Raw genomic sequence first — 8,887 nt, forward strand, 5'->3', positions numbered from 1 at the left:
GCTTTCGTTGATTTGCACAGTGGGTGTTCTTTATTAGATAGAAGGGTTATCGTGGCTGGTGTCAACAAGTAAACCATTTCCGTAAGCTTAATGCCACAATTACACAGACTGGCGGGAAAGTGGTACAATGATCCATAAGGTGTGGTCTGCGGACATTTCCATTTTCAATCTACGGGTAAAAAAAGAAAAGAAAATCAAAGAGACAAGTCTGCTCATGTCCCGAATCAAACGCGCACGAAGCCAAACACAAATGCCAGAGCTCATATGATCATAATTAAGTGCGCAGTGAGAGTGGGAGGAGGACGCGCTGTTTATCCTGTGAAGTGTATAACGGTCACTCCTTCTCCCACCACTCAGCCACTGATCGGCCAGTGTTGCGCTCCTCCTCGCTCTGTTTACAGCCTGTATTAGTATTGTAAGAACACAGGACAAAATCAAGGGGACTTTTTAAGGACAACTTTACGCACTTTTACGCACGGAAACATCGGTGACTCTTCAGGAGTGACCGCCGGACTGAGAAGAGAGCGGAACCTATACGCCGGAAAGGCAACTTGTAGACCTGCTTTTTGAGCATATTTGAAGTAAGCGCCAGCTTCATGTATCTTATAACTGATATATTTATCTGCGTTTGGGACACATAATACCCAGTGAAACTGCTTTGTTGTCAGTCTAGTCTACTCGAGCCAACAAACGTGGTGTTGTTGTTTTTGTTTGTTTGTTTGTTTTGCTGCCAGAGCAGGGTTTTCCTAACTTTATTCATTTGATTTGTTATTAATAATCTGAGCCATACGTCCTTAAGGCCTATATTATGGAAAGCGGGCTGCCGAGAAATAGGGCGTTGGCACACGTGTTAGTGTGCATGTGTGTGTGGTGGGTCTGGGGTGTATGAATGTTGTTGTGGGGGAAGTTTTCTTAAACTATGATATGAAATTGTGTTCTACTCTTCTTTGGAGTAACGTACTAAAATCCAACTATAATAAACTGAACTGATGATGTTTGATGTTGGTTTAAAAGTGATGGAAATATTTTGCTGTGTTTCTTTTCCTTTAATCAGCCATTATTATTTCCCCCCATTTTATTACATTAAATAGGCATTAACATATGCTACTATACATTTGCTTATACATAGTCTAAACCTGGTGCATGCCACCTTAACCACTTGAACCACTATGTTGAGTCAATACCTTTCCTGTTAAATGTATTTTCTGTTATCATGTCTTGCTTTCTCTGGTTTGATCCAGGTCACACTGAGCAAAAGAATGAAACTATTTGGAAATAGCATATTTGAGCTTTTGTAATTTGAGTTTGGTATTAGAGAAAAGTCCCACTGAAGTTAGGAGAACTTTTTATTAATTTAAACCAAATGACTCAACACACTGAAACCATCTCAAGTCAAGGGAAGTGTGTGTTCTTGATCATATGGCAAAGTGGTGTCATTCTTGATTTTGTTTAGGGGCCAGACTTGAAGAGAGAACTCTCTCCTGTTTTACATTTGTTTCCCCTAACTGGCCTCGCTCTCTGTCCCCCAGCCAGTGTTGCATTCTTTTGTTTAACAGTAGTTAAACCAACAGGGACACAGCTCAGACCTTCTTCCATTTGTTCTCCCTCTCTTCCCTCACCCACAAAACTCCTTACACCTGATTACATTAAATATTTAGGCAAGAAAGCTGAGCCCTCAGAAATAGAAAACTGAGGCGTGTGTGTATTTGCATGTGTGTTTGAGGCCACACTTCGGAATGATGTGCAGGGGACTTTCTTTTTTCCCTTTGAATCACTGCCTTCTGTTCATGGCAGGTTACAGGCTGCCCCCACCCACATGCATACATTTTCTTCTCTGCAGTTTTGATACTTCTAAATCTTACATAAACTTTATCAATAGGGGAATACTAAGGGGAAATCACCATTAGTGATTTAGTACTTTAATAGAAGCACATCACATTGTGTGTTATGTAAATAATGTGTCTTTTAAGCCGAGAGCTGCCGGAAAAATTTAGTTGTGCTATGCATAATGACAGTAAAAGATTCTTGACTCTTGATCAGAACTCTTGGTTTTGCTCTCAACACCTTCCAGTGGAGCCTTAAACACCTCTCTTCTCCTGATCTTTGCAGTCTTCATCCACTGAAGTCATGTTTTCCAAGGCTACTGCAAACTTCATCCATCAGATTGACCCTGAAGGAAGCCTCATCCACGTGTCCCGGGTAAATGACTCACAGAAGCTGGTTCCAATGGCACTCGTCATCAAACGCAACCGCATGTGGTTCTGGCAGAAGCCCAAGTACAAACCAACAGATTTCACCCTCGGTGATTTGTTGTTGGGCGACGAGGTGCTCTGTCCTGGTATGTACGTGTGTATGTATAATAAAGACTATGAATGTGAATATAGTATTTTATTTCCCTTGCATCCACCTTTTGTAAGACATTTTTGCTTTGCAGAGTTGATATTTTCACAGTGGATGAAAGATTTTTCACAATATATTTTCTGCGTTTGTTGTCAGAAGTGAGGGAGACAGAATTCCTGACCTACGAGGGGACGTTTGGAGACAAACTCTCTGGGAAGCTGGACACCCAGGCTGGCTCTGTCAGTGTCAAACTGGGGGGCCAGGGCACTTCCAAGCTCCAGTCATGTTTTGGCAAGCTGAAGAAAGAGGAAGTGGATGTGAAGAAGCTGTTACGAGACTCCGGTGACAGGTGTTAAATAATTCCTTTTCACACTGTTAACACACTGCAGCTAGTCAGAAGGTGACAGGACAATGACCTCATCATTGATGAGGTGAACAGTCTAAAAGTGTAGTCAGACACTTGACACCTCAAAGTGTGCAAAAACCTAACTGCAATTATAGAAATGACTTCTTACTTTACTTTGATTCATTGCACAGGACATGTGCTTTTCTGTTTCACATCCACCCTTTTCCTGTGAGCACACTTGTAGCTGGGTGGTAAATCCCAGCTTTATGAAATAATATACAAACTATTCTTTCTAAATGCACTGAGCTGTTGTAAAATCAGAACTGTTCCTTGTTGTCCAGGAAGGTGGACATGCAGCACACGCTGGTGCAACAGCTGGAGAAGAGGGCTGATGTGCTGGCGGTGGTGAAGGAGAGGATCCTCACCACCATTCCCTGCTCCATCACACAGACAAAAAAGGAGCAGTGCACCATTCAGGGTGTGCTTGGGCTGATGGGCAAGTTGGGGAGCTCTGTTAAGGTGGGCTTTGGTAGGGCTGAGTGTCCTAAAGAAACCTTTTTGTTTTCGTTTTGTTTTGTTTTGATCATCAAATGTTATTCAGCATATTTAAAAGGTAACCATTTAACCAATTAATCAACAGATGATAATTGATATTAATTAGTTCACCTCACAAGTTCTTTCAGTGTGAAAGGCTGGGAGACAGCTGCTGACAGGTGTACACGGCACTTTTCCTTTACTTTTACTTTTGGAATGCCCTTGCAACCTGGCTCCCTGCATCTCCTTTTATTGAGTGTCATGACTGGTCAGTGGCATTCATGTGTCTTGCTCTGTCTGACCAACAGTCCCAAATCCAAAGATGTTCATTACACAGTGATAAAAAACTGAAAAGAAAAATATCTGCGACACTAAGAAACATTTTCCCTTAAAAAAAAGAAAAGAAAAAAATACAGTATGTATATTCTCAGGTGTGTGTGAAGGACAGCAGCAACATTGAGATGGACAGTGATGTTTCTTTGGAGATTTCTTCTGGTACAGTCATTGCTTACAGCGTCCTGGAGCTGGAGATCAAACGAAATGGACACTATGGTGAGCGTGTGTGAGGTTACAGAGATGCAAACTGGGATTGATGTGTGGGAAGCAAAATCGCTGAAGAGGAAAATCATAATATTACTTCTCCATTCTGGGTTGTAATCACTGACCACAAACAGAACCACCTTCATCAGCATTGTGCAAAAATGTATCAGGAATTGTGTATCACCATAGCTACAATAAATATTTCATTGAAGTAGAAGCATGGAACAGACAGTTAGGCAAACATCCTCATGTAATAGTAGTACTTATTGTGGGATGTGTCTTTGATGTTCAAAGATGTGTTTTGATTGGGTCTTTGCTAATATGCTTGTGCATCTGTAGGTCTGTGTGTCTCTTTTACAACACCCATGCTTACTTGTCTGTGTTTCTCTATTATACTGTGTGTATTTGTTTTTGCAGATATATGTCTTCAACCTGACACAGCCGGAGGCTTTGAGGCCGACTTCGCTGTAACATCCTTGCCTTCCCAGAATTTTTTGGATGCAGTGGATGGTTGGTGCAGTAGGGAGAAGGTTCCAGAGATATTACCTTTGGGTGCATTGTGAAATGGTTTCCACTCATTCATACTTTTAGTCAGTTACCCAGTATTGACACTTGCCATTGTATTTCATATTTTATAAGGAAGTGAAACAGCAGTGAAATGATAGCAGGTTCCCCTTTCTCCCAGACACATTGTGGATTTTAGGAATTTTTGCACTGACAGTAAGGGTCATTTGTTTGTTGCAAAATCTTGGGTTTAAACTATAATACTTATGGACAGAATTATTGCAACTTTGAAGAAAACACTAAAGTAGACTGATCAGGTGAATATATTAATCTGTCATTAAAAAAACAGCAATAGACAGTATATCTCTTTATAGTGTGATATAAATGTTAACTTATGTGATACTCATCGTCTTTCTGAGATTTTTATAGGATTTTCAAATAAGCACAGTATATTGAAATGGTCAGCTTTGCTTGTCTCACTGTTTGGGATGCCACAGAGAGCAAAAAGTTACTTTATAATTCTTAATTGCATCCATTCTCCGTCACTGTAATTGATGCGGTATCTCCTGGTCTCTTACAGGAGAACAGGAGAACATCTCCTGGTCTCTTACAGGAGAACAGGAGATGGCCCTGTCTCCGCTGGCAAAGCTCCCTCAATCAACTAAATGTGGCTTGATCAAGAGCCTCCAAGAAACAATGAGAGACAGAACTGCTCTGTCATATCTGCAGTGTGTGGTGAGTGATATCAAGGCATGACACCAGCATCAGCACAACATGTTTGTGATGGCTCTTAGCCAGCTTGTGAAAACTGGTTATCTGGGTTTGAAAACTAACCCAAAGAAACACAATCTTTTACACAACCAATATTTTAAGAGAAGAATCAAGCTTCAATCACCATCTCTCTCTCTCTTTTTTATATGCTTCCTGTTTTCCTCATCTCCCATTTCTCTGTACCTTTCTTTCTGTTAGCTGGAGGAGTTGTGTTGTGGTGAAAAACACAATCCGGACAAGCAAGAGGAGTTGTCTGAGAGTCAGAGAACATTAGTGTCAGCCATAATGACCCAGCTCACCAAAGGCAGTTACTGTGAGAATAGCCACCCTGCCAGCTGTCCACACCTGAATGCAGCTCACCTGTTGGTCAGTGCCATGGAGGGTAAGGGACAAATCCTGACCTAAAAGGACTATAAACATTTTCTCCACTGTTCTTTGAGCACCACAAGCTGCTCCTCTAGAAATCACTTTCAACACTTTGACCTTGTTTTGTTCTCATAGAGTTGCCTGATGAAACCCTGAGCCTCCTGAGTGTGAGCTGTTCAGATTTTCTGCAAGCCTTTGACACACTGGTTAGTTATCTGTTTCATTTATTGCACATCTTTACATTAGTGGCTGTTATATATGAGTGGGGAATGACAATTATTTATTTAACCACATGATTGCACAAACTGAATTATTTGAGAAAATTATTAAAACGGTTCCATTTTGCAATGGAAAAATGTGAAACACTGGCATAACTGTTATCATTAGTTTTAAAGGAAAGTTTCAGTACTTTAGGCAATACACATGCCTTTCTTGTTGAGAGCCAAATTAGAAGACTGATATGTTTGTGCCATAAATACAGTATACAGTATAGCCTAGTTTAGCATAAAAGAGGAATCAAGCAGCCCGTGCATGTCCCAATGATGGTAACAAAACCAGCCTACTAGTATCTCTACAGCTCACTAATCACCACATGGTATTTCATTTTTTAAACTCCTAGAAAAAAAAACATTTCTTGTCATTTTCTGGAGTCCACAACTCCTGCCAGAAGTTGAGGGAGAAAGAAAGCGAATAAGCACATTTCCTACTGACTGTTCCTTTAAGGAAGTAACCATTAATCCTTTAAACCGTGACTTTGTGTCAAAGAGCTACTGTATCTGTCCATCTATCTCACCAGATGTGCAGGTTAAAAGAGAGCAAGAAGCCTCTGTCTATCCAGCATCTTCCCATCCCACTGCAGGACAACCAGGCCTTCCAACAGGCAGAACAGCTGTTTAGCTCCAACAGTGTGACACTGAAGAGAGACACCAACACGCTGTGGATTGATACAGGATGTAAAGCAGGAGTTCTGCCTTTGCTGCTGCGCCTCAGTGTACATGGATTGTCCTTGCTGTGCAATGGGCTGAAGTAGAAGTTGAATCTGCACTTTTGTCTTTTTTATAGACTATGTTTGGTCTATTTTTTCTTTTTACTGTACTATAATCTGATGCTATTATGGTACAGTAAGTATCTTTTGCATCAATAATAAAAAGTTTAAGATATTGTTTTATATTGTTATATGCATATGAGAAGAGCTATTATTTTTAACTTAAAAGAAACACTTAATTTCTCTGAAATTGATACTGTTGTTATTATTTTGCATAAATTCTGTTTCACTGCTTACATTTAATCATTTTACACTATTCGTTATCAGTAGGCTGAGGAAGCTCAGTGATCCTACAACCAGCAATTAAGCTGAAAAAGAGAAATTTAAATTATATAGTTCAAGAATTGTTTACATGTCAGACTTCCAGTTTAAAAAAAATGTAAAAAATTTGATGTATGCCAAATGTACATTAAATGACTGCTGCTCCTTATAATCCATCAGTCCATTATCTACACCGCTTATCCTGAAGAGGGTCACGGGGGGCTGGAGCCAATCCTGGCTGACACTGGGTGAGAGGTGGGATACACCCTGGACAGGTCGCCAGTCTATCACAGGGCTGACACTTAGAGACAGGCAACTAGACACAGCCACACTCACTCCTATGGGCAATTTAGAGTCACCAGTCAACCTAAGCTGCATGGATTGTGGAAGGAAGCCAGAATACCCAGCGAAAATCCAATGAGGCACAGGGAGAACAGGCAGACAACAAAGATGGTTGTGCTATAGCTTTATAGGCACATTCTTGTTTGTTGGGTACATTTTAATTTATTGTTGTTTGGGAAAAACACTTAATCCAATTTTGAAAAAGCTTTTCATTTAAGTCTTTGTATCATATCTTTGTTAAATCTCAATTAAACACTGCAAGAATAAAAATGTGATGCTAATTAAAAATGTGTATCTTTATTGGAAACATTAAAGGCAAAAGTTTACTTTTGGCTTCTTTGTGTTGAAATGTATGTACAATCACACAGATTTTATTTTTTATTGATTTTTATTTTATTATTATTGTTTTCAGTTGATTTCAGCATTTGTCTAATGTCAGCATTATTATAAAGATGTATACAATGCACTAGCTGTCAGATGAATTAATCATGGTGTGTAAACTGGTATCATCCAGCCCTGACTCCCAGATGTACACCATAGTCTTTATTTTACAACATTTAAATGTGGTTAGCCCTTTGAGTTTGCCTGTGGTCCTACTTTTGCATGTTTTGTTGTTACCAAGTTTTATACACTATAAAAAAGTATATAAACCACAGTATTGAGCTTGCCTCCATGGATAGAAGGGTGTCTGTGTTCACAGACCATGAATAATTCACATCTAAAATGTTGGCTTCACCTGTTAGGGTGGGACAACCAACCATACACCATTGTGTGTCACTAACTTACAATGCCAGCCGCATTATAACCGTATCATGTGGTCCTGCTTTATAGAGGGTCCCTCCCTATGTGAAGCTGGATGTAGGTTGTAAAGTGGTTGATGACAAATGAATTAACACTCAGGAAACATAGGGTCAGTAGGTATTACCCCATCAAAAGTGGTCTCTGGTTATATAGGCTTATGGGGCAGTGGGGCAAGACACTTCTTTTTTTAGTCTGCGGAGTAGTTGATAGAGTATTAGTGATGCATAAGGGGGGAGGTGCATGGAGTGGGTGCATTGGTGCCCCAGCAGCACATTTTTGCCACAGGCCCCCATACAGGTTCATCTCTATATGCTCACAAGGTAATAAAATGGCAATGGTGATTGCAGAATCTGGTGGGCAATCAGGAAATGTCATGAACTGCTCTGCCCAGTTTAAAAAGTCTAATCAGTTAGAAAATAAAATAAAATAAAATGAAAGAAATAAAGAAAGAACAATGCATGTGGGTGCCCAAGACCTTTAACTGAGATCAAAGAACCTATTAGCGCTGCCCAATATTGTTTTTGAAGATGCTTTCACTTCACCCTACTAAATCTGTAAATTAAAATATATGCTGCCAGCCTGTCCAATTTAAAGTCGCCAGCTTATGAAGCAGATAATGTTACACATTCTATAAAGTAGATGATACATTTAACAGTGTATGATCTTATGAAAAAAGTTAACACTCCTGAACACATTGTAGGCACTGAGGAAATTCTGACTGAAATGAGTGCATTTCTGTATGGTGTTACTGAAAATGAACTCGACTGCCACGTGGGGGCGCTGTTGTGCCTGATATTCATGATCGTCAGGCCATGACGTCAATTTCCTGCGACCTAATGCTTCGTGAGCTGAGTTGAACGAAAACATAGCTGAAGAGGGAAACTGATAGCTGGAAGCTTAGAAAAGTCACGTTGAATTTGATTAACAGCGCCGTGTGAAAATGACAATATGCAACTTTTTTCTTCAGGGTCGTTGTCGTTACGGGGACAAATGTTGGAATGAGCACCCGAGGGGAGGAAACCGAGGAGGAGGAGGAG

General features: G+C 40.2%; 2 protein-coding genes across 2 annotated transcripts in view; both read left to right on the forward strand.

Annotated features, from left to right (window-relative positions):
* Positions 1–238: 238 nt before the first annotated feature.
* Positions 239–6,960, forward strand: LOC109968121 (non-syndromic hearing impairment protein 5-like). Its single transcript, XM_020614173.1, has 10 exons — positions 239–581; positions 2,110–2,338; positions 2,497–2,689; positions 3,028–3,205; positions 3,652–3,772; positions 4,178–4,270; positions 4,845–4,999; positions 5,234–5,417; positions 5,537–5,607; positions 6,198–6,960. Exons 2-10 carry the CDS (start codon positions 2,128–2,130, stop codon positions 6,429–6,431), a joined length of 1,440 nt encoding a protein of 479 aa, XP_020469829.1. The 5' UTR covers positions 239–581; positions 2,110–2,127; the 3' UTR covers positions 6,432–6,960.
* A 1,674-nt stretch (positions 6,961–8,634) lies between these two features.
* Positions 8,635–8,887, forward strand: part of nup42 (nucleoporin 42) — a 6,414-nt gene continuing 6,161 nt past the window's right edge. The window contains exon 1 of the mRNA XM_020614185.1: positions 8,635–8,887. This exon is cut by the window's right edge and continues 39 nt beyond it. Coding sequence (XP_020469841.1) covers positions 8,791–8,887 — 97 coding nt within the window. The 5' untranslated portion in view covers positions 8,635–8,790.

This window comes from Monopterus albus, unplaced genomic scaffold (assembly GCF_001952655.1).
Source record: "Monopterus albus unplaced genomic scaffold, M_albus_1.0 scaffold143.1, whole genome shotgun sequence".
In the NCBI taxonomy this organism is placed as follows: Eukaryota; Metazoa; Chordata; class Actinopteri; order Synbranchiformes; family Synbranchidae; genus Monopterus; species Monopterus albus.